Consider the following 27,514-nt stretch of genomic DNA (forward strand, 5'->3'; position numbering starts at 1 on the left):
AGAATATGTCATACATTAGAAGAAAGTATTTACAAAAGACACATCTGATACAAGACTATTATTCAAAATATACAAAGTATTCTTAAAACTAAGAGAAATGAATGTCTCAAAAATGAGCCAAAGACCTTAAAAGACATCTCACCAAAGAAAGGATGGCAAATAAGCATTAATTAAGGAATTTCAAATTGTAATGAGATACCATTAGCTCTGTATTAAAATGTCTACAATCCAAAACACTGAAAACATCAAATGCTGGTGAGGATGTGGAGAAATGGGAATTCTCATTAAGTGCTGGTGGTAATTCAAAAATGGTAGAGACACTTTGGAAGACAGTTTGGTGGTTAACATATTTTTACCATTCGATCTAGCAATCAGGCTCCTTGGTATTTACCCAAATGAATTGAAAACTTATGTCCACACAAAAAGCTGCCCACAGATGTTTACAGCAGCTTTATTTGTATTAGCCAAAACTTGAAAGCAATCAAGATGTCCTTCAGTAGGTGAACTGACAAACTGCAATACATCCATGCAATGTAATATTATTTAATACTAAAAAGAAATGAACTATCAAGCCATGAACAAACAAGTAAGAAACTTAAGTGCATATTACTAAGTGGAAAAAGCCAATATGAAAAGGCTATATACTGTATTATGATTCCAATGGCATTACAGTCTGGGAAAAAAGCAAAACTATGAAGACAAAAAAATTAATGGTTGCCAGGGGTTAAAATAGAGGAGGAGATGAACAGGCAAAGCACAGAGGATTTTTAGGGCAGTACAACACTTCCATATAATACTATATGGTAGATACATGTCATTACACATTTGCCAAAACCTTGGAATGTAGAACACCAAGAGGGAACCCCAAAGTAAATTATGGACTTCGGGTGATAATGATGGGTCAGTGTAGGTTCACTGATTGTAAAAGGTGTACCACTTTGGTGCAGAATTTTGACAGGGAGTCTGTGTGTGTAGGGACGGGGGTATGTGGGAACTCTCTGTACTTTGCGTTCAATTTTGCTATTGACCTAAAATTTCTCTAAAAAATAAAGTTTATTAATTAAAAAACAAAACAAAGAGTTCCTGAACACTAAATAAAGGATGGCAAGGTAAGATGACTAAAATACTAAGAGTTAAGAAGGAAAACTCCAGTCAGAGCCCTAGCTTCAGTTATTTCTTCTACCTAGACTGTAGAGTCAGGATTGATAAATCCATTTAATTACATTTTTTTAATGGAGGAAGTGGTCCATCACCCCTCCACCACTCCAGAAGTAATGCGTTTTCGTTTTCTCCTTACAGACATTTAATAGGGAAAGTGTTAAAAGGATTAGATTTGGTTCTTCAGGGTAATTATCAGATGTTTTACAACATTAAGAAACAGATAAAAGCTTAATGCTTTGCTAATAAAGAGTTTAGACTAATTAAGAAAATTTGAACCCACATATTTTGAACTTTTTTAGGAGGCTTGGAGCTAGAAATGCTTGCCAAATCATAAACTACCTACCACATTTACCACAAAAGGTTAAACAAACAGCATACATTGTGTTTCTGGTTAGATTCACTTTAAGATATGGTTCAAAAGCAGAATGTTACACTGAGATAACATTTATTCATAATAAGTGATGAGGTAATCAGAGGTATTCACCTCAAAAGTATAATATCAAATAAAACATGAAATCTTTAACTGAGGTTCTCTTCAAAGCAGGGGAAGGTTACTCTCTGAAATTGAAGCTGAGAATAATAAAAATACAATGGAGAATTGACTATCCATATTCCACCCTGCCAGTTTATTACAGTAGTAAGGAAGCTACATTATATTCTAAATCAATCTTTCTTCTTTCTCTCTTTCTTTTCTTTTATTTTGTTATGAAGTGAAACTTTTTACTAAAATTGCAGTCAATCAAGTAATTATTTTTGAGAGATGACAGGATTTTGGCAAACAAGGTGGATCCATCTCAACTTAGTGAATTCTAAATCTTTATCAAAACACCCAGTAAACTTTTCTTCAAGACACAACTGCAATGTCAAAATAACTTATTTAATTATAATTATAAAATGTCAGGTATGAAATAATGATTTTTGAGATGTAATAATAAATGGTAATGAAAGTTAAGACTGTATTGGTGTTCCATCCAGCTTAAAAAAGACGATCTGATTGTATTACTGGTTGTTTCTTTGGATTAAATTTCCCAAATTATAGAAGAGCAAATACAAAGCTTTAATAATTTGATGTAAATAGTTCTTGAGAATAGCCAACGGTTCTAATTCTTTGGGCACCAAGCAAATTTCTATCTGATACCCTGGTCTTCAGAGTGGACCTGACTAGCAGAAGGAATGGGATGGGCCAATGACAGGCACTAGACTTTGAAACAGGTGTATCTTACAAAGGAAAATTAATAACGTATATTATCTTGTTATTAGTTGGATTTCTTAGGAGTTAGGTAAAGTTGATTTTCTTTTCTTCTAGGGTATAATCATTTCAGTAAGCTGTTGTAAGCACAGAACTTTTCACCAGGATGCTGGACCCACAGTGGTAGTGCAGATGCAGTGACCCCTATGAGACACTCCTGAGCAGCCATCTTTCAGGTCTCAATTTGGTTAAATGAGGAGGTGTCAGCAAAAGGAAGGCAATGCTCATGTTGCTAACATGAGAACCTCAGGGTCAAACACACCTATTCTTTTTCTTAGTCACTCTCGAAATCCACTGAGACAGGAATTCAAGCTAGATCCCTCTGTGTGACTCCAACCCTGCAGGGTGGTGTTTCTGAAGAGACTGTCTTTCACCTACTCCATCAGTGGTACTGAAGATGCCTTTTAAAATGCAGTATTCAGCTACACAAAGATCTCTACTGGTGGGTTCAGGGGAATCTGTATTTTTAGTATATAGACTTTCTAGTGCACCTTAAAGAATAAAATCACTGCATTGGGAAGAAAGTAGACTACAACATGTTATGCTAAAATCAGAGATGACAGGTTTAAAGTTAAAAAAAAAATAACCTCTGAAATTCTAATCATTTGCAAATTGTCTGAAATTTACCAAAATATAGCTTGCATGAAAACTTGTAGCAAACTCTATATATCAACAGTATCAGGAGAATTTGCTAAAATAAGTGATATTTTGGTCTTGAGCAGTTATATTCCAGTAATATGTCACTGGTTAACATTGCCATTGGTTTTATATAAATGATATGAATATTTCTTAGAAGACTATTCCTGTAACTCTAAAAATTAAGAGTACATACCAAATATATGAAAAAAATCAGTTTTCTATTCAGAAGTAATTGATAGTTAGAATGAAGAGTGATTTTAACTAAGAAAATCTAATACAATCCAAGAGGCAAAAATATAAGAATTTGCTTTATCAGACTAAGAGACATATCTGTATTTTACCACAAATATTTTATTTAACAAAATAAGCATTTTTGCTCCAGATGACCAAAGAACTGAAAAATAAATTCAAAGATAATACAGGACATTAGATTTATTTCTACGTGTTGCAGCTGGCATCGTGTGGAGCTGTTGAGATATTGACACCAGATCAGCAAGGGGCAAAATAATCATTTTATCATCAAACACTATATTCTGGACATGGTTATTGATATAGATATCATTATGTACAATATTTTAGCTACATACAATAATTCTAAAGAATGTGGGTCAATAGGTCTTGAATTTTTACATTTAGATTATGCTGATGTTATATTCATCATCTTTATATTTTAAAAAAAACCAGTTTATTTCAGTCAGAATATTTTGAACTTCTTTTGGATGTAAAAATTTAGTTTGCTTGGATCTTTAAGAGTGTGACAATGTCTTGAAATTTTTGAATTATATAATAAATACCTAGACTGGAGTTTGTGTTCTACTTAAACATTTTTTCTTAATTTTTCTTAAGGAACAGTAGTCAGATTTGTGTAAGTTAGTAGTGCATGGATTGAGCTTGAATTCAAATGCAGTCTTATGAGAGCCTATGATAAATATGTTAGACAGTGCTGTAACGAGTTGATTCATGCTGGAGACGAAGTATAAGGACACTGTGAGATCTCAGCATTAGTTTTTCCAGCTGGGCTCCTCCTAGTCAAGGGCTGAATCAATATTTCATTTAGTGAAAACTTCCTGGTGCATATTCTGTCACTTAAGAAGCTCTATTAATCATTAATGAATGAAACACATTCCCAAAGGAAATTCCAAACTGAGTCTGTGGATTAAGTTTTAAAAAGAGATTTTTTAGTACATCAGTTTTGTTCGTGTTATCACTGGCTAGACATGAAAGTAAGAAGCCAATGGGGAAAATCTATAACTAATCCCTCTGTTGGTATCAGGGGGTTATGTAAAGTTCACTGGAACACACTGGTTAAAGTTTGAGTTGATCCTTTCATTAGCAAATCCGTATTTTATAGATTACTAGATTTTAAACCCTTTAGATAAATGAATCTCTTCTTAAAATTATAAAAGCTGTATTAGGTCAACTGATCTAAGTGAAATTTGATAGGCAAAATTTTCAAGTTGGTATTACTCTAGTCCAGAAAAGTTCATTTAAACACATAAATTGTAATAGCTAAATAATTGTACATATTTATAGTATAAATACTTATTTTCATTCAGTATTGATTATTTCTAATTAAATATTTTCCTTAAGACTTCTAAATATACATAGTAAGTACAGTAAAATGTGAATATTTCTTTTTATATACTTACAACAGTTTTCTATCAATAGATTTTACAACAAGCATATTTTATGCAATAAAATAAAATGTTTATGCCTCCCACAAACAAAATAACAAAAAATAAATAATTTCAAAGATTATTCAGGATATAGGTTTATTTCTAGTTGTTGCAACTGGCAATGTAGCAGCTGTTCAGATGGTAATTGATACCAGATCAACAAGAAAAGTCATGTGCTATTTGCCCAACACCTAATAGAAAAACCACTGCCCCTAAAGAACTTGCTCCAAATAAAAGGCACAGCTGCTACTTTTATTTGTCACTGCATGCCAACTATGTAACTTGGTTTTTATAGTTACTTAGGAAAATAAAAATCTCTCTCTAAAAACAACCCATCAGACATTTTCATTATAAATTATATCACCTGCCAGGCATTCTTTTGGACATACTTACACTCTTCCTTTTGTATAGGAAATTTCATTCTAAGATCTGGTTCCTAGAAATGAGGACCCAAAACTTGGGATTAGTGCTTTGAACCCAATGTTAGAGAAGCACTGCCCCAGAGTGTGAGCCACTGCATCTGATGGGGACCCCGACTGCTTCTCTTCCAGAAGAGGGGGTCTCTCACCACTCTGGCAAAAAGTCTAAAACATATTTACGTGGCCTATTCACACATATGCACAAATTCTTTACATAGTTGTAATTTCTGATCCCCTTATGATTTGACATTAACTAATAGGTGACATTTCCTATAATAATTTGTCCTAAGATCAGTTTCTTAGGAAACTTGGAGAATCTGATAAACACTATGGTTCCTTAGGAGTCTAAGGACTCCAATTTTAGAACTCCAGATATGGATAATTGTTGCAACTCAACAATAACACAAATTGTCAATTTATAGAAAAGAACATTTCAATCACTAAAGTATACTTAAATTCAATAGAAAACTTAGAGGGGCTGAAACAGAATTTTTTTCAAGCTTTTACACATACACGTAATTAAATTCAGTAATGTATTCTTCCAACAAATAATTTTAGATGTCTAAATGCAATGCATACAAGGATTTGTGTGTGTGTATATATATATATATATTTTTTTTTTCTTCCAGCTTTAAACTAGAAGGATCTATACAGTAATCTCAGGCCACTTCTACTACTTAATTTTATACATTTTTAATGCTTGGACTTTCATTTAATTTGGCTACTTTTCCCTAATCTCTTGTCACTTTTCCACTAAAAACAAGCTTTCCCAAACACTACTTTCCTTTTCACACAACTATTCAAATTTTCTCTACAGCTTCTTAAAAATCATGGCTCACATTTATTGAGTGTACTATTTGCTAGGAACTACTATGAAGTGCTTCCACATGGTAACACACTTACTCCTCCCAGAGACTGTTTCTGTGCTCTGATACCCAGGTTCGTCTCTGTTTCCCAGCTTCTTCTGCAGTTAGCTTGGCTGTGTGACTAGTTATAGCCAATGGAATATCTGTGATCACTGCCACTCTTGAGGGCCGAGTGATAAAATGTCAATTGTGCTTTGCTGGTGGTCTTTTCCCCCTACCACAGTCTACTACCTAAAAAAGTCAGGCTACATTGAAGTTATATGACACAGAGCCACAAAATTGGAGCAGCTTGAATTTCTTTGTGTGCTTAGATTAGACAGGCCAAACTCACATCGGATGTAATGTAAACAAAAATAAACTACTGCATTAAACCATAAGATTTCTGAGTTTGTTGTTGTGTAGCATAACGTATGTTACCCTGATGAATACATTCTATGATATGGGTACTATTATGATGCCCAATTTACTGGTGAGAAACAGACATAGCAACATTAAGTAACTTGAGCAAGCAGATAGCTAGGAAGTGGTGGAACTAGATATGCACCTAGCAGTTTACTCACAAGATCTATGTATATACTCACTATGCTGTGGTCCCTTCTCCATGACCACAGGATAAAAGACATTTTTATCCTAGCATGCAAAACCCTTGAGAGTCCGGCAATAATGTATCAGGAGAAACAGCAGAGCACAATGTTGAAATTCCAGGCTTCAGAACTCAGATCCCACCCCTGACACGGACTCACTTCATAACAGGGCAAATAACAAGGTATCTAAGCTGCAATAAATACATCTGTAAGATGAGAAAGATAAATACAGAAGCCAACTCAGATGCTGTAATGTGAAGTAATATGTATAGGTACCTAGCCTACTCTGACACACTCTAAGTGTAAGCACTTGATTTCCTATTTCTTTCCAATGGTATTTCCCACTATACCCACTGCCCTGAAGAGACAGGCCTTCTAACAGAGCCCAACCGCGCCTTTCACATTCCCTCCATGTTTTGGATATTTCCTCCGTCAGAAGTGCTTTCTGTTTGTTTGTTTTAGTTTGATCTTCAACCTTACCAAACTTTTGAGGTTTAACTCAAAGTTTGTCTCTTCAACACAGGCAGTTTTTCCTGGTCACACTAAATTAAGGTAATATTTCCAAATTTCTAAAGCATATCTGTTGCCTACAATAATCATCTGACACTTATATTTTATTAGGTACTAAAATCCAAGAGCACAGACTCTGGAGCTAGACTGGGATTTGAACCCTGGCTCTTCTACTTGCTGGCTGTGGGAAACTGGGAGGTTATCTAGTCGTTTTTGTAACTCAGTTTCCTGAACTATAAAATGGGGACACTAGGTAGCTATTTCATTAGGCATATTGTGAGGATTAAATGAGAACATTGCTGGGTGCAAAGTAAATGTTGTATCAGTATCTGCTATAGTTTTCATGGTTATCAATTTTTGTATACATTTTCTATCTGTAACAAGGTTATAAAAATAGCCTGAAGTCATGGGTTACATTGAATTTCCTTTATAATGTCCAACATGTTAGGCCACATGATATACACTAAATACTTGGTGATTGAATAAGAACCCATATACACTCTGGTTGGCCTAGCAACAGAAAATCATGGATTTTTTTTATGTTTACCATGTCCAGGAATTGTTCTAAACAAAATATATGCATTATCCCATTCAAATCTAATGACTATCCCATAAGATAGGTACTATTATTATCCTCATTTTACCAATGAAGATTCAGAGCCATAGAAAGTTACTTGGCCAGGATCACACAATATGGGGCAGGAGGAAGATGTCCATGTTTAAAAACAGTGATTTCCAAGTTTCAGTGCACAGTGAATTACCCAAAGGGCTTGTTAAAACACAGATTACTGGGAATCAGCCTCTAGTTTCTAATTCAGTGGGTCTAGACAGTGTGCAAGATTTTGCATTTCTAACAGGTTTCCAGGTGATGAAGCTGCTGGTTTGGGGAACACCTTTAAGAACCACAGCACTGGGTTACACTCTTCAATGCTACACAGCTTAAACTGCCCTTGGAAACAGATGTTTCCAAACTAGAAGTTGACAAGTTCTGTCCTAAAACATGTGGAAACATACCAAGTTTCCCTAAAAAACAGTGTAACATTAGAAATTTATGTGGCAACTGAGCTTTAAGGAAAAAAGAAAGAAAAACAGATTTTCTGGAAAAGATGATAACTCTTCTGCAATACTCAAGTTGTCAATGAGTAGCAAAGCACACAGGTGTTTGACTTGGTGTAAAAATGCAGCTATCTTCTTAATCAAAAGCCAATGAACTAATTCAGGAAACAATACGTCTAGAAAGACGATGTCAGAAGTTTTCAGCAGCCTCAGAGGGAGGGAACAGAGACTACTCCCTGATTCTCTTATCTTTTTCTACAGGCAGATTAAGTCAGATGTAGGAATTTTAAACATAATCAGATCATTGGTTCTATGTAAGATATATTCCTCTGAAGTCATCAGAAGAACAAGGGTCTTCACAGCTATGGCCACACATCACAGAAACCAAATCAGGGCAAAGAGTCAACTGCTTCTTCCCTAGGATCAGGGAAGAATTGAAACCTTTTTTTCAATTAATCATTTCTCCTTGTCTGTATTTTGTTCATAAGTGTATTTTCATTACTTGATCAAATTGATAAGACTTGCTGACTTGATCCAAACTGAGGATCCTGAAACAGATTTTCCTACCTGAATTTTAGTAAATGTTTGCCTTTCTCTACATTTAGTGTGTTGCCAAACCCACCTTGCTAAATTAGGCTATAAGCCCTGGATTGTTTTGCCTTGATGTATCATTGACCTGATATGATACAAATATCAAATGTACAATAAGTCATGTTAAAACATCTAACAAATGCATGCTGCTGGACATAAAAAGAGATAAGAGTTCAGGCCAGAATCATCACCAGGACCAGAAAACTCCAAAGTGGACATATGCAAAGTGTTTCAGTATCCTGGGATGATTCTAACCTGGCCCCAATAAATGAGTAATGATCTGAGGATGTGTGAGAAAAACCACTTAAAGTCAAGGGAAAGAAGTGGAAAGCAAAAAGGCAGAAAAATTACAGGAACCCACAAGGAGATAAGAATAATTCTCATTAGCCAAAGTTGAAAGGGTACAAGATACACATAAGAGACATCAGGCAGAATACTCAGAAAATTGGTGTCTTAGTAGTGGGGCTAAATTAGTATTAGTCTAAAAATTCTTTGGGATGTCTATAACAGAACTTAAAAGCAAGCTTTGAAAGCATCTCATTAATTCCAAGTAACTTAGCTGCTGCAAAGTCAGAAGTAAAATAGATGTTATTTAAAGGAGAAAGAAACCAAATTAAGAAATCAACAATATGAAATTGTAAATGTCCAGAATACAACCAAAATTGGCCAGGTATCCAAGAAGCAGAAAAGTATGACCCAGAATCAGAAAAAAATAAAAAAAGATAGACCTCAAAATGATAAAGATAATGAAACTAACTGACAAGGATGTTAAAACAGCTATTATAAATATTATCCATATGTTCAAGATAGTTCAGGAAAATATGAGCATGATTAGGAGAAAAATTGTAAATGTTAAAAAATAAAGGAAACGTCTAGAAATGAAAATCACAATATCTGATCTGAACTGAAGCAGTCTAGATGGGATTAACAGGAGCATAGACACAAAAGAAGAAAATATCAGAGGACTTGAACGCACAGCAATAACTAGTAAGACTGAAATATAGGCAGAAAAAAGAGCAGTAAATATAAGAACAGAGCAATAGTGACTTCTGGAATATATCAAGTGGTATAATACTGGTGAAGGTAGAGTCCTAGTAGGATGAGACAGAAAGGAGGCAGAAAAAATATTTGAAAAAATAATGGCCAAAATTTTTCCAAATACTATGGCAACTATAAATCCACTGTATCCAAGAGGTTCAGTCAATCCTGACAAGAGTACATCTGTATAAAACCACACCAAGGCACATTATAATCAAATTGCTGAAAACCACTGATAAAGACAACACCTTAAAAGAATCGAGAGACAGAGGAATGAAGAAAGAATGTCCAGAGATTTCTCATCAGAAACAATGAAGGCCATGAGAGAGCGGAGAGACGGTTTTAAAGTACTGGGAAAGAGAGGACCGACTGCAAAGGGGCCATGAAGTAATTTTTTGAGGTGATAAAAATGTTCAATATCTTGACTATGGTGATTTTTACACAATATGTGTACTCATAAACAACACTGATTAAGTTTATCATATGTAAATTATCTTAAAAAATCTGATTACAAAAAAAGATGAGGGTCAACTTGGAGAAAATAGTGTTAGCATAATATGAGAGTTTCAGATTAGAGAAACTTTTCTCAAAAGTAAAATTCATTTAAAAAAATCACAAAATACTTTTCTTCATTTATATCTAGGTGCATTCCAAAGAGAGGCATGAATTCATATATGCTTATAGTATCTACTTTAACAGACACTATATTTCTCTTGTAGGAAAATAAAACAAAATCATCTTACTGGCAGAAAGGAAATAATTTTAAATAGCACACTATGGGATTTAAATGACTCAAAAAGTAATTCCCAAAAAATGGCTTTTCTGTAAATATAAAACCTAAGTTAACATCATACTAAAACTGTCACATCATCAATGGTATGGATCGAACTGTCATTTCAAATTTGCATTAGTTCATATATGTATAAACAATTATTTTAGGCAGAAGATTTTCTTAAACTATTTTTACAAAACCGTTGTTTCGAATAACTTTTAAATTATTTTTTAATTAATGTTTCCCAAGCAATTAGTACACACAGAACAATTTTTATCGAATTACGTTCTCGGCAACTATAATAAAGTATGTACTTAGGGTACAACAATGCTTCTTTACCGCCAGTTTATTTCTTGAAGAAGTGGGTTTCCAGTGAGAGACAGTTCCTGGAGAGAAAAACATGCCTCAAACCACGTTATGGCACTTGTAAGATCTATGGGAAATAAATAATAAAAATTATTATGAATGGTATTACAGGTAAAGAAAAATAATCATAAACCAATGATCATTTTGTTTGTTGGTTAGCTTATTAAAGAAAAGCAATGAAACATTTATCCTATAGAAGTATCATGAAATGCCTTTAAAAGGAGGCCATATTAAGGACACAGACTCTGCTGTCAAAATACATATTTCTACCACTTAGCAGCTGTGTGAATTTATGCAAATCACACAACTGCTTGATGATTCAGGTTCAAATCTATCTCTTAGGGTGAGGATTAAATGAGATAATGTGTGTAAAACAGTTTGTGCCAGATTGTAAACATAAAATCTATAAAAGTAAAATCAAAAGTAATTAAGACAGTGGTAAAACTGAACATAAACCTAAATAAATTATATTTTTACTTTCAAAAGTAAAAATAGTAGGTCAATCTAGGGTACATTACAGAGTAATTTATTCTGGAACTGCTCTCCCACAGAAAATGATCATAAAACTGGACAATATATATGAAGCACCTGTTTTTGAGCCGGACTCTGAGAGAAGGGAAACACACATGGTGAGCCGACAATCACAATGGCTTTCTGCCTAAAAGCATTTTACCACTTTAGAGTAAGAAAGTGGAGACCAAGCAAAGAGGCTGTTTTGTTGAGTGAAGAGCCAAAGTTTAGACCTGAAACTGGAATTCATGGTGAAAAGTACTGAGAAGAAGCTGCGTGTGTATGTATCGTGGGGATGGAGCTGGGGAAGAAGTCTATGTGAGTTTGTACCGCAGGTCCTTCGACAACTGCTAGGTGTTACACAGGCAGGGCAATACTCTGAAAAACCTAGCAGAGATAACCTGCTGTAGGGCTAAGAGCTGAATGATGACAGCAGAGTTCATGCATCAGTGAAAGACACTAGGGTTTTAGCCCTAGGAGTAAAGACAATGCCCTGGGGTAGGGGCATGCACTAAGAGTTGAAAAACAAAATGACTTGTCCTTGGAGAGAATTAAATTAAGGCTGACAGAAATGAAATTATCCATCAATTCTTTTTTAACTGTCTGTCAGAATTACACTTAACACCGTTTAAAAGGAAGACAACAGTCAGACTCAGTAAACCATTTTATGTACAATGCTCAACATACAGTTTAAAATTATTGGACATAAAAAGAAATAGGAAAATATGACTCATTAAGAGAAAAGCAGTTAATAGGAACACATCCCAAAGTAGGCCAAATGTAAATCAATTTTGGACAAAGACACCACAAAGTCATTCCATGATGAAAAAAGTTTCTTCAACAAATGTTGCGGGAACAACTAAATAACCATATTAAAAACTGAACTCATCCCCTACTTTATACTTCTCATAAAAACTAATTTGAGGTGAATCATAGACCTAAAGGTAAAAACTAAAAGTATAAGATTTCCATAAGAAAGCAAGAAAGTATAGAAAATCACCTTCTCAATCAGAAGGTTAAAAAATATTACGAAGGACACAAAGAGCAAAAACCATTAAAAAAAATAAGTTTCACCAAAATTTAAAGCTTCTGCTCATCTAAAGATATTATTAATAAAATAAATAGATGAAAGAGGGTTGGGAGAAAACTTTTACAAAACATGTATCTGACAAAGAATTTCATCCAGAATATATAAAAAATTTATACAAATCAATAAGAGGCAAATGACCAAATTTATAAATGATCAGACACCTGAAAAGACACAAAAGAATAAACAGAAATCATCTATGCATGCAAAGAGGTTCAATAGCACTTTTCATCAGAAAAATGCAAACTAAAGCCATAATGAGATAACACAACGAAATACTACACACCTACAGAATGGAACTCTCATATATCACTGGTGGGGAAGTAAAACATTACAACTACTTTGGCAAACAGTTTTTTCAGTTTCTTATAAAGTTAAACATACACCTACTCTATTATCCAGCAATTACATTCTTACACATTTATTCAAAAGAACTGAAAACGTATATTTACAAAACTACTTACAGAAGAATTTCCCTAGGAACTTTATAATCATAGTAGCCCCAAACTGCAAACAATTAAAATATTGATCAACAGGAGAATAGCCAAATTGTGACATATACATACAATGGACTATGCTTCAGAAAAAAAAAAAAAAAAAAAAGAACAGACTGCTGATACAAACAACTGAGCAACTGATATAGTGAAATGTCACATGAATGCCAAGCAAAGAAATCTCAATTAAAAAAAAACATATAGTTTGATCTCATTAATATCAAGATGTAGAACAGTTAAATTTAACCTACAATGAAATTTAGAACTGCGATTGTCTCTATGAGGGGACTCACTTAAAAAGGGGATGTGGAAATTTGGGGGGAGGGCTATTTACCCAAATCAGTTCATCATTCTTTAATTTAATAAATTTTTAATGGATATCTACTCTATACCTTTTAGAGGTCAATAAGTTAGACACGTTTGTTTACTTATCTTCTTTAGGATAGTCATTCATAGGTAAAAGCTACATAAATTTTAAATAAAAATAGAATTGTGACATTTTCCCAGGTTTACTAGAAAGAAGTAATATGATTTTAAAAGTAGAAAGAAATTTTTAATTGGATTATTTCACCATGCATTAGGAAGAGTTTAGGACACATGGCACCCCCATATGCCATCCTGGCATATTGACTATTTGGAGTTGAAGGCACTTAAAGAGGAGCAAATTAAAAAACACGATGACTTTCCTTCTTTTTCCTAAAAGCGGATTAAGTTCTCATGTGAAAGATGTTTGCACTATTCCAGAAGCAAAGAGACATTCTTATCACAAGGCCGGGAAATCTAGGCCAAGAGAAGTGTAAACAAACAAACTTCTTAAACTAGCCTTTCTTTCCTAGTCACTCTCCCATCCAGTTAACTACATTAGCCCAAGGCCCTCTGCCTCATCATGTGCCTTTTCACAATTGACTACTCTTTGTTCAACTTGTTCAACTCCAACTGCTTCTTAGGGTCTTTATTCTTCTTATGAGAACTCTCATATACATGTAAAAAAAAAAAAAAAGCAATTAAAACTGGTATTTTCCTTTGTTTATTTAACTTATGTCAGTTTAATTCTTAGGCCTAGACTGAGAAAGTAGAGAGAATTTTTTTCTCCTCTATACCTTATTGTATAAATATATTATTTGTAAATGCCATTAACGCATCTACCCAAAACAACTCCTTACCATATTTGGAACAGAAACTCAAAAGTCTATTACTCAAAAAACAATTACATATTATTATAAACTTACCAGAAAGACAGTTGTTGCTGACATCTAGTTTTCCCAAAGAAACAAAATGAAAAAGTGGTACAATTTTTGTCAAGCTGAAAACAAAAACAGAGTTTACAAAAACTTTTAATGGAATGTTCTTAAGATTATTGATGTAACTATATAGTAATACATTTATAGAATATAATTATATAATGTTACAATTTATAAATTTGGCAGAATATACAATTACATACAATTGCAATTGTACAAAAAATACAATTGTAACATTTACTAATAGTACTTATTAAAATACAGTAATTATACAATTCTAAGTATTTATTTTATAATGGAAGATTTATATTCATTTCTAAAGAGAAATTATCACAGAATCCCCAATTTCAATCATAAATATCATGAAGCTTAATGTGTACTTGATATTTAAATAAAAATAAGTGGGGTTTTTTTGCTGTTACTGTTTTGTCTTTGTATGTGGCCAAATTTACAAAGAACTCATATTTTCTATGTGTTTTTTTCTGGCTCAAAAACATAACAAACCATTAAGAGGTAAAGACACAAAAAATACTTTTTGACAATATAACTTATTAGAGTCATTAGTTTTGTTTTTTAATTTAAAAAAGGTTTTATTTACTAGATTGGAAGTATTATAAGTACTGTAAGTGTCTGAAGTTACACTGGGTTATTTTTAAATTGGAAATATGCATTTAAAGAACAATAATAGAAAATGTTTTATATTGGTAGAATAGACTTAAATTTCGCAGAGACCTAAATGTAAGATAGAATAGGCAAATTTTAACATTTAAAGCTAATACTCATTATTAATGCAAGCATATTTAAATTCTAACACTATTGACCTTTTCTCCTACATTTAAAAGTATCTATCATTTTGTAAAATATAATTGTCATTAAGAACCAAATATGTTCAAATAAGGAACATATGTGATACTAAAATAATTCACAATATTAGAAATAAAATCTATGAAGGGAAAATTAACTTTATTTTAATCTGCATTTCCAACTAAGACATGTTTAAACTTAGTTTATAACATAATATCATATTACCCTAGCTATTTGGAAATAAAAATTAAGCTAGCTCATCTATATCTTTAAACAAGACAACATTTCTTTGTATAAAATATATTCTTATCACAAATACAAATCTTCTGGATGAATCAACCCTATAAATCACTCCTATAAAGGTTGAAGATCCAAATATGTTCAAAATATGCTTCCACTAAAGGAGTATTCATGGTACAAAAAATATGCATTAACTTTCACCTCTTTTACTTTCTTGATCTTTATACTGTTCCTCCAATTGTCCTGACAGAGATTTTTATATCTTTATTTCTACCAACTCCTTGCCATGGTTAAAAAAAAAAAAATACTATTATTCTAAGATCAGAAACTCCCAGATTAATACTGTGACTGGAAGCCTCATGGCACAAAACTAACCCTTGTACTGACCTTGACTCCTCTTGTATTATCATGTTCTGCATCAGAAGAGAGACAGAAGATGCTACTGATGATAAAACAGACTAAACAACGAGTTTGGGAGATCTCTCTGAATGAAACCAATCCTAAGTACTATTTATAATAGACCTATACAACACTACTTTCTGAAAACAATTTCCAGGAGAAAAAAAATCCAAGGTACTAAAGAAAAAAGTGATAAAATATTGGCTACTACATTTATATATACATTTCATTATTATATACATACTCCTTAAGAGTAAAATTTATAGAAGTGTCACATGTACACTGAAAAAGAGAAAAACTTAAAACTTTGTCAATACATAATTAGTGGATCTGAGTACTAATTTTACATTCTATACCATTATTACAAGAAATTTGAGTTCTTCAAGTGAAAAAAATAATTCTAATAAATGTTTTTATTATCAAGAAAATTCTTATTTCTTTTATACCTTTAATATTTTTCTAATACTAAATCTTTGCACTTCTACCAAAAGGATTTTAAAAGTTAATGGATAATGAGTTTTTCTGTTTTTTTCAGACTATCTCATGTTTTTAACCACTAAGTTATATGGCAATATTTGGTAACATTTAGGTAATATAAAGACATTAAGTTAAAAAAAATAAGCTTTTAGAATTAAAAATAAAAACTCCCTTTGCAAAAATCAAAATAAGAAATATTTGGTTTGACTAAATATTTTTTACAACATTGAAATTTTACCTTTTCAGATTACCATACTTTTAGAATTACACTCTTTTTTCTTTTTTGGAAATTTTAATCAAGAAAACTGGCTATTCATTCGCCTTTATGACTATTCATTAGGATGGTAGAAACCTAATAGTAGAATTGGTTTTCTTAAACCTCTAGAACTTTTCCTTTTTACTGACATTCTGTGTATATTTTTTCCAAGAAAATTCAAACCAGAAAGACAAAAGACATTAGCGAAAACCTAATACCATTTGACCTGGTCACATTAGCCCTGGGCATAAAAAAGATATAAATTTCAAAGACGACAGAAAGCAAAAGATTTGTACAATGAGCAGCCAGTGGCTAACAGTTTCCACTTTCTGCTCCTACTTAGAGTCTCACTGGAAGTAGAAAGGCTTATGAAGCTGGGGAGTCTTCCAGTTAGAACTCCGCTGAGAAAAACTTAAAACAGTCACATGTCCTAATGAAAATTTAAAACAGAAGTCAGGATGAAACAAGTATTTCAAACAATATGTACCAAGTATCACTCTTTATATGTATTTCATTTCTTGGGAAAAAAGCATATGGACACATAATTTCTTCCTTGTTATGAAAATATCAAAAATTAAGAGAAAAATATATATAATTTAAAAGACATACCAACAATAAATCCAAATATCACATTTCTAAAATTCTTCTCCGTTTTGCAAAATACGTTGCTATTCATTTTCCTTTTAGATAATCATTAAAATCCCATAAAATAGGTAAGGTAGGTATTACTGCCCTTTTCACGTGTGAAAAAAATGAGGATCAGGTAATGAGAAAAGAGTTGCTTAATGTCAACTGACAGATCAGGTGTAGATTGAGAATTTAAACCCAGATCTGTTGACCCTGAATTTTACAGACCTAATATAGTTCTAAAAAAGTCAAAGCACATGTAAAAGCTTGATGTAAAATAAGCAATGTCTACAATTAATGGTATTAGCTTATTGTAAAAAGTCCCAAGGTTGAAGATTATTTTTCACTATTATTTTAGGAAATAATTTTTCTCCTCTATACGTCCATTTCTAGTAATCACGTTTTCCTGGTCTCTTTAGGTCTTATCCTTTCATCTTCTCAGAAGTGGCAGGAGGTTCCTTGTGCAAAGAACTTTGAGAGACCCACAAAAATACATTCAAATATGTGACAATATTATTAAAAAATTCAACATACCACATATTACACAATAATTTTACTACTGTCTTATATAGATAAGTTCAATAGATTACTTGACTTATTCCTAAGAGTTTTTTGGTGGTAAGGACATATATTACTCAGTTTTGTATCCCCCATAACAGCAAACACCACATCAATATTCAAATGTTATAAGGCTGAGCAAACAAAATTATTAAGAATTGTTTTGTCTAAGTATTCCAATTATTGTTATCAACTCTAAAAAATTTTAATACTGTGGTTTATAAAACTCCTAGTGATGTCAGATTGATATAAGTCACATCAGATTGATAAGGCAAAAGTCTAGCAGCTAGTATGAATTTTAATTTTTAAAATCAGACTATTTCTTTGATGATTTAAATTGTCCAAAGAAATAAAAGGCATTATTTCTCAAACAGTGTTCTTGATTTAAATATTTTCTAAATTCTTTAAATATTATTATATTCATCAGTGTGGCTTAAGATCTATTTTTATAAAATATGCTAGATATGTCAATTACTGAGTAATTTATAAGCAATGTCCAAAGCATTGCTGAGTATTTCTATTGAAATCGTATTCCTTACCTGAAAAATATTGTGAAAAGATCCAATAAGTTTGTGATGGTTCACATTACTAAAACAGTATTATCTGACAATGCTGGTTTTGGAATAAATATCAACTTTCATATTTTAGATGTGATTAAAACAATTTGAGGGAATTTTAAAATACCAATTCAGTTTTTGATCTGTTAAATAGTGGAATAGTTTAATGGTGGAAGTTAAGTCTTCTGGGACGTGCATGCTTAAAGGATGAGCACCATTATGTCAGAGATTGAGAGAAAAATTTACATTTTATGGGGGGGTAATTGACAAACATATTAAAAGTGAGCTGTCCTCGTTCACTTGTTTTGCAAGAATTGTATAACTCAAAGAAGCAACTTCTTATTAAAGATGGTTCCTTTCCACTAGTCCATGTGCCTTTGGTGAACAAATTAATCATATTAGAGTGAAGAGGTCTCAATGATACATTACGAGGAGGGAGATATACACATATTGTGCTCCTGTTTCAGTTTTAGACAGTTATTCTCTGCAAAGATCCAGATGTCTGGTAGTTTCAAATGGATCTTTTGTGGCAGGTACCCATCTCGATTTAATGTTAATGTATTTTTTTTAAGTGTTACTTTATATCCTGAGGGAAATCAAGTGTAAATCAATCTTAGCAGTTACAAAAAGACATGTAAGTTGAGAGCAGCTTAAAAATCGTTCTTCCAGGACTTAATAAGTACCATTTGAGAGAATGAGGCATCCTTCTGAATTAAATTAACTACCTCCTGTATTTTCCAAGGACTGTACCTTTACAAATATAAACAAACCTGCCCTGAGAGATTACCATAGTACATTTTTTAGAAGAAACAAAATAAGTAGGATAAATAACAAAATTCTACTGAAATTTGAGGGTATGTCAATACACTAATCATTTAACACTATAAAATTATATTTATAATTTACGTACTAATTTATTGTGATGTAAGTTCACTGAATTACTGGAAAAAACCTAACAGCTTTCCTACTAGTTATGAAGATCACACATTTACGTTAATCATTCACTGCATTTAAGCTTGATTAAGCAAAGTGCATTTTCACCTGTTTTGAGAAATGGTCAGGAATTGTAGTAAAGGCAGCCAATATGAAGAAAATGCTTCCACAGTTGAAATGCTGTTATCATCCAAGTGCAATTCTCTTAGTAGAACATGATTCTCCAAGGATGGAAGCTATATTTAAATTTGGGTTATTAGCTTATATTAAGTAAAATATTTTTGTCATTTAACCACATTTAAAAATATAAAACTTACCAAAACTAACAACAGATGTATTCTGGTAAACTGCATATTATAATCAAAGTATAATATTATGAGCATTTTAGTATGAGTAAAATTTCTAATAATTAACTTCATAATTAGAACTTTTTAAAAAAAATAAAAAGGACTTCATAACAAATTTTATATAAGTTTGGTCCCACTTATACATTGAGTCATAACTAAAGAGATGATTTATTACATTTCAGTATTATAAAACACTATTAGATTTATCTATAAGATTATAACTATGTTGAACATTTTTAAAATAAAGTATATAATAGTTTAAGCTAGAAATTGAATACAGATGATAAGTAAAAAAGAACAAAATTTAACACAATTGCTTTTAAAATGTGTGGTTGGTATTTATCAAAAGAAAACTGTTGTGCTAGTCACAGAAATCAATTCAAAGCATTTACCTCACTTAGATAATTTCCCTGTAACTTCAGTATTTGGAGCAATCCACAGTTTTCAATGCCCTCAACTTCAGTAAGATGATTATGTGAGCAATCCAGGTATGTAATGGTAGGCGTATCACAAAGACCTTTTGTACTAATTAACTGATTGTGGTCCACAATTAGTTGCTGAAGATTTTTCAAAGATTCTAAACCACCTGGAAGAAAAAATTTTCCAAGATCACTTGTATCACACATTCTTCCAGACACTAGAGTTTCAATTTTTTCTAAATAAGTGCATCTTTCTATTTATCAATATCAAGTGAGGATTTAGACCAGGTGAAAAATGTGTGTGTATAAAATGTATTATTATTTAAACTTGTACCTAAGAGATACATTTTTGAATGACTTAATTACGTATCACTTCAAAAGTGAAGTTCAACAACTCATGAGAGATTTTAATCTGGTGACATTACCATGATTTCAAGCCTTAGATGTTGAGAAACATTTGAACATTTCTATTTCTAGGAATCTACTATATGGTAACACACACAACTATCAAGAAATACATACAGAGATTCCTTGCCATATTAATTTTAGAAAAGTTAAGGAGAAAAGTTAAATGTCTATTAGTAAGGGAATAGTTAAGTAAGTTATCAAGTATCTATAAAACGAAAATGTATAATCTTCAATATGAAGTAGTCTGATACAGAAGGATGCCCATGACATACTACTGTCTGTAAAACCTAAGTTGCAAACACAGGCTTTCAGCTAATGAGTGTAGCTGAATCTAAATCTGCACATCTACAATTGTATTGCATAGAATAAGGTCCGGGTTGATTCATAAGCATCTAGGAACAGTGGTTACCCCTGCAAAGTAAGAAAGAGAAAGGGTAAGCAGAGAGAGAAAGTTTCACTACTTACAATGCATTCATCTCTATTTTTTAAAAATTTAAATGAGAACATACTTCTTGTGTAATATTTTAAAACAATATATTTGTGGACAAAAGCAGAGAAAGTATTGAATAGAACTGTTATTCTGTATTTAATCCTGACCACCACCACCAAATGGTTGTTAAGCTGTAGAAAAAAACTTGAGAAAACCTGATGCTGTCACCCATCAAAAGGGTTTTGTTATGTAGTCAAAGTGGGGGACACTATACAGAGACAGGGAGGCATGCCTCAGATTTTAAAATGAAAGCTTTAAAGTTGTACCTAAGAGATATACTTTTGAATGACTTAATTATATAATCACTTCAAAATTGAAGTTCAGCAACCCATTAGAGATTCCAATCTGGTGATATTCAGTGAAATGCTAAAAAAGAGACTTGTCAGGATCTCTAAAACACTGGCCTAACTGTAACAGTGAGGGAGGAAGGGGAGGACACGCATTTGTGTGTGTGTGTGTTTGTGTGTGTGTGTGTTGGCCTAATGAGAAAAAGAAAAGGAAATCATCTAAAAATATGTGAAACCGAGGTCTTCCAACAACCATGAGAAAGTGAGACTGAACATAAATCTTTCAGCCTCATTGAGCCTTGAGATGATGGCAGTCCTGTTTGACAGCTTCACTGCAGGCTTGTGAGAGCCCTGAGCCTGAACCACCCGACTAAGCCAGTTCTAGACACCTGATCCACAGAAAACATGAGGTAATACATGTCTGTGGTTTAAACTGCTGAATGTGGAGGTACTTTTCTTCAAGCAATATATAACTAATACAGTAAGAATTCTATTCTTAAGAAAACACAAGAAAGAAGAAAATACGTTGAAAATGCTTTGAGCTATTGAAGAACATTTAAAGAAACTTAACGTAACAAGAATTCAAAGTCACTAAAACAAAAGATGTGGGTAAAGAAGTGGACCAAAATAACACCATGGCAGAACTAATAATTTAGGAAAAAAAAACATTATACAGGACAGAGAACTAAAGACTGAATTGTTCAAAAAGAGAGAATCACATTGAGAGTAAAATGCAAAGCAGAAGATAAAAAGACATAGATTACACTAATTAAATAATAATAGAAATGACAAATAGACAAAGTCACAAAATATGGATCATCTATGATTAAAAAATGGAACCAGACCAAGAAAAGTTTTCAAATATATATATATAGAGGAAAACTTTCCAGGAATGAAGGAATAATAATCTATGAAAATTGAAAAGGACACTATATTCCAAGAAAAATTTATGTCGGTTTATTCACAATCAGATATCTTACTTAATTTATTGATCAAGGACAAAGAAAATGTTATTCAGGTATCTGGGGCAGAAATCAGTTATGAGGGAGAAAAATCAACTTAGCCTCCAGGTTAACCACAGCAAAACACAGTATCAAAATGCAAAGGAGCGATGTTCATGAAGTAGCAAGTGAAAATGTGACCTAACAACAGAATGCACAGCTGTATTTCAAGTATGAAGGCAACTGAGAGATATTCCTGAATGTGAAAGAATTCAGGGAATACAGCATCCATTAGCCCTTCTTTGAAAAATAAGATTAAAAAGAGTTAATGAACTATGTAGTACAAGCAGGCAAAAGATGAAAGAAGCAGTCTGTCAAAAAAAAAAAAAAAAAAAAGACTGGTACTGACCCATTTTCAAACAGATCTAATTCTGCTATAGGATATATAGATAGAGTCATAAATCCTGATTTGATGTCATAAATCCTGATGTAAAAAACAAAAACGGTGAGGGGAAAAGAAGATTGGAAAAAGTGGAATTATCCTGATTTATTCTATTTTCCTAAAGAGCAGTTAATATTGTCTAAAATAGATTAATCAAAAGTATACCTTTTATAAATTACTGAACAACAAATAAGATATTATGACTGACAAAATTGGAAGGAACAGATGGAATTGTAAGTGAGACAATTTTATTATTTTTAGCACAAGGAAGCCAATAGATAGTCTAAAATTTTGGAGTAAAAATATTTTCATATAATCTGCCACAATGTTTAACAATGCTTTCATGAGTCTTTAAATATGTCCCATCTTAGTAAGTTGTTTGTAGGAAAGTTGATTGAAAATGAATGTTTTAACCAGTAATTCACATGTACATGATTATTGATCACTATAAGATTCTTTTATAATACTTCAACATATTTCAACAATTGCTTACTCTAGAAATCATTGTACTTCAATGTACTAAATCTTAGTTGATGTTCCATTTCAGTAGTGATAAAGTTTCGGCTGCATCATCTCAAAAGCAGTACTAAAAAGTTAACTGCTACTTTACTATTAGGATGTAAAACATATGCCTACTGCACATCTCTTTATGTATACTCTAGTTATCATAGGTATTATTAAATGTTCTATGATGTTTAATTAAACTTTAACTACCTAAATCTTTAAACTTTACACTAAGTACATTTATCTACATAAGAAAAGTAGGTATTATTGTCTGAATTGTTCCATTGTTCATTCAAGTGATTCCTTATTTAGATAATTTTTTCACAGAATATGCCTCCCTCATAAAGGAGGACATTTTGTTTATCATTTTACATTTGTTATTCCTCAGTTTTTAACTTCTACTCAGATGTTAGCTATGTTTATTACCGTTTTATTTTCTTAATAGTGGTATGTGACAGTTTTTTCTTACTTCTTGAAATAGCAGGCATGAAGAATCTTCTATGTTAACATGTGTAAATCGTTTATATTTTCCACATTTTTACTACAAATATGAAAGTGTTTTTCCAAAAATAGCTTTACTTGTAACACAGAGCTCGATGAGACTTGTTCTACAAGTCCCAGCACTATGTTGTGTCCTCATGGGAACAGAAAAATGACATATATGATCTCTGCCCAAGTATCTCTTACCTGATAAATTCAACTAGACTTTTTAGAAAATTATGACATGTAAAAAACATTCACAACTTATTGTCAAGTGAACAAAGTAAATTACAAAACAGTATGACTGTAGTGATTTTTAAAATGGATAGAAAACAATCTGGAAAGCTCACCAATACTGGTTATATCTGGATAGTGGGATTATTATGCATTATTATTTTATCATGTTACATTATAACTTATAGACAATAGTCACATATTGATTTATAGATTAGATTAAAAGTTACTTAGGAAGAAACAAAAAATTTCATTCCCAGAAATTTCTGGTCGGACAGTGTGCTCATCTTTACCTCTGAAAATAACCAAAACCGGTCATTAACATTTTTTTTAATGGTTCAAGTGAGCTGTTAAGAAAGCAAAAAAGTCTCAGTCTAAAATCTAAATAGATATGGTAGGCAAAGAAAAGCAGAACAGTAAAGCCAGTTTGCTGTGTTAGAAGACTTGTTAAATGTGATGAATATGAAGATCAATATAACCTCACAGTTTGAGGAGACAAACCTTAAAATTCACCAATAGTAGGCAAGTGTAACAAACGGTTCTACATAAACTTGGACCCCAATCAGCTATACCTAACCAGAAGACAGGAAATTAAACTGCCTGTCTCAAATCTCAGTATTCAGTAAGAGGAGAAAAAAAAACCCTCCCTCTAAAATAATAAACACAAGCTGACTCTCTCATAGGTTTGTAACTCAAAGTTACTCTCATGGTGATGAGGAAACTTCCACTACAAATGTAGCACAAGTGTTCTAGATTGTTTGTGTCCCTCGGCATCTGAAAAATCTCTAAATAATAAACTTTAATCTCATAATTAGGAATAATCACAAAGCTTAAGTTCCAAGGGAAAGACAGGTGACCAAAAAAATCACAAGAGATACACAAAGAAATAATACATCACAAGTAAGAGCAGAAATAACAAATTTCAGAAAAACCAGATCCACATGAAAATTAAGATTCATTGAAATTAAAAAGTCAGTGACCAGAATTAACAGCAAGTTAGAATTTGTCAACTGGAATATAGATACATAGAAATTATCTAGAGGCAGCAGAGAGAGACAGAAAGAATATAGGAAATAATGAGGCAAGAGTCAGAAGATGTAATATATATCTAGTGTATGTACATTTAGAAGGAGAGAACAAAATGAGGAAGAAAAAACTTTTGAAGAGATAATGTTGACAAATAGATAAAATTTAAAAGTGTAAATTATATATTCAATAATTGCATCAAACCCCAAGCAGGATGAATTAAAAAGAAATCCATGCCTAGACACATCAGAGTAAAAATTCATAACAATGAACAGCAATGACAAGAAAAAAATCCTTAAAAGAGACACAGACAATGCCCTCAAAGTTTCATGTAGTTAACAGACAACTGACTTCTTAATAGCAACAGTGAAAGTAAAAAAGTAATGGAATGATATTTACAAATTGCTGAAAGAGAATAAACTTTAATTTAGAATTCTATATACACCCAGTTAAATTATGATTCAACTATGAATGTTAAGTAAAGACATTTCCAGAAAAACTAAATCTGGTAGAATTTTCCATCAACTAGTTCTTCTACTTGAGGAAACTTTAAAGGATCTATATCAGGAAGAAGAAAAATGATCCAAGATCTTAAATGAAAAATAATTAAGGGCATAAAATAAATAAATATGGGAAAATATGATCAAACTTTGTATAAAACAACCATAATATAGTCCTTGACCTTAAATAAAAATACATTTAAAATCCTGAACAACAAACACATATAAGTCAGGCAAGTTGAGGTAAACATATCAATTAATGAGATAAACTGAGTGTATTTTAAAATTTCTGTGGTGACCTCTAAATTAATAAAGTATATAACTATCAAAGGAATTGAGAAGAAAAGAGAAAACAAGAGGGAACATACCAAACAACTCAAAAGAAGACAAGACAGGAGAAGGGGGAAAAACAGAAAATGTAGCGTAGGCTTCCCGTTTACAGTAATGATGGATAAGGCAATGAGAAACATTCTTTTGTTAATAACTGAAAAAAAAATGACAAAATATAAACATACCTGCTGAAGGCATTTAAGAACTAAACTGGTATCACAGAATGAGCGGATTAATTTCCAGAAGAAATGAGGAGAGCACATCATTCAGGATATCTATTAATTCTGAGAAAGGAAAGCCTGCAGCACTAGGGGGTCAAAATCTGGGCTCCAGCGCTCTCTTCAGAGAAGGAGGCCCAACGAATCTCTACCTTACTGTCAGTTGGGGCCTCCACGTGCTACACATGAATCCAAATACAGAATGGCTCCCCAGGTACTGAAGCCCAGCTTTAAATAATATCAATACCAATATATGAATTTAGCTGCACAGAGATTGCTAATGCTTGTAGCTTTAAACAGTAAAGACCTCAAGAGGAAAATAACAACAAAATAGCCTCAAATTTATTCTACAGTTTTGTTTTTCTTTGTATTTTCTGACTGTAGAAATAACAAAAAACTAAGCAAGGAGATAATCATGTCAATAGAAATCAAGAAAAACACACACAATAGACACTGCCCATGGGAATCCAGACAATGGAGTTATCACATACATGCTAACAAAACTTTGGTGAACACATTAAGGAAAATTAAAATTAAAAACTTACATATTAGATACTATAAAAATGTGAACTGGATGCTTAGTAAAAGAAGCACATAGAAATTCTAAACCTGAAAATCTACAACTACAAACAAGATTTTCTTGGATGGACTACATTAAACACAGCTGAAAAGAGAATTAGTGAACTGTAATTTGAGTGACAAGGTAACATCCAGAATGACCCACAGAGATGCAAAAGAATTGTAAAGAATTATACAAGGATAATTATAAGCATATCAGAGGATTATAGAATATAGAGGGAATCTATATATTTATATGTATCTCTGTATAAAGAAATGATAGCTCAGAATTTTTCAACACTGAAGAAGAATACCACGCCACTGATTTAAGAGGCACAATGGATGCAAACAGGGTGAATACTAAGGTAACCGCAATAGGAATATCAGAGTAAACTGATGAAAACAATGGGCAAAAAAAAAAAAATCTTAAAAGGGGAAAAAGAAAATTATCTTCCAAGGATCAATGATTAGGTTGATGCACATCAACCCAGGCAAGGAATGCTACAATAAATTAAAAATATATTCACAGTGCAGGAAATGCATGCCAAATGGCAAGTCTTTATCCCAAAATATATACACACATGTGTATGTATGTATGCAAATTCTTCTGGTGAAAGAATACCATACACGAAAAGCAGAATAAAGATCAATGGAAAGGTTTAAAAAGTGGGTGAATACAAATGATATTGACTTTATAAAATAATAATGTCTTAAGGCATTCAGAACATACACATGCATGAAGTTGAAGTTTTCTAAGACCCTACCATTGCCTTGAAAAAAAGAGAAAGTGCCAAATAAATTCAGATTTGGTAAATCAAGAAGGCATGATCAATACCTGTAGTAAACCAAAAGAAGAGTAAAATAATATATAAATGGTAATAGAGTAGAAAAGAAAAATGGAATAGTCTAAAATCTCAACCAAACCAAAAGGCATGAAAAGAGAAAAAACAGAAAGGACAAACAAATAGAAATAAATTGTAAGACAGTAGATTTAAACTCAAGTATATCAGTAATTGCACTTCATTACCGATTACACTTAATTATTAGGGACTAAAAGTTACAAATCAAAGCTAAAATTTGTCCGGCAGCCTAAATAAAACAATAACAAAAACAACAAATTTTTATGTTACATTAAAAATGCCAAAAATGGAACTTGCAGAAATAATGTTAAGTAAAAGGATAAAAAAAGATGTATTATGTAAACACCAAACCAGGAATTC

General features: G+C 32.2%; 2 protein-coding genes across 2 annotated transcripts in view; one reads left to right on the forward strand and one right to left on the reverse strand.

Moving 5' to 3' along the window:
• Positions 1–27,514, forward strand: part of TSPAN19 (tetraspanin 19) — a 208,018-nt gene that overhangs the window by 121,770 nt on the left and 58,734 nt on the right. The window lies entirely within an intron of this gene.
• LRRIQ1 (leucine rich repeats and IQ motif containing 1) overlaps positions 1–27,514 on the reverse strand; it is a 235,015-nt gene that overhangs the window by 84,256 nt on the left and 123,245 nt on the right. Inside the window, 4 exon segments of the mRNA XM_032493693.1 lie at positions 10,901–10,994; positions 14,248–14,321; positions 19,219–19,346; positions 19,850–20,043. Of these exon segments, the coding sequence (XP_032349584.1) occupies positions 10,901–10,994; positions 14,248–14,321; positions 19,219–19,346; positions 19,850–20,043 (490 nt within the window).

This window comes from Camelus ferus, chromosome 12, assembly GCF_009834535.1.
Source record: "Camelus ferus isolate YT-003-E chromosome 12, BCGSAC_Cfer_1.0, whole genome shotgun sequence".
Lineage (NCBI taxonomy): Eukaryota > Metazoa > Chordata > Mammalia > Artiodactyla > Camelidae > Camelus > Camelus ferus.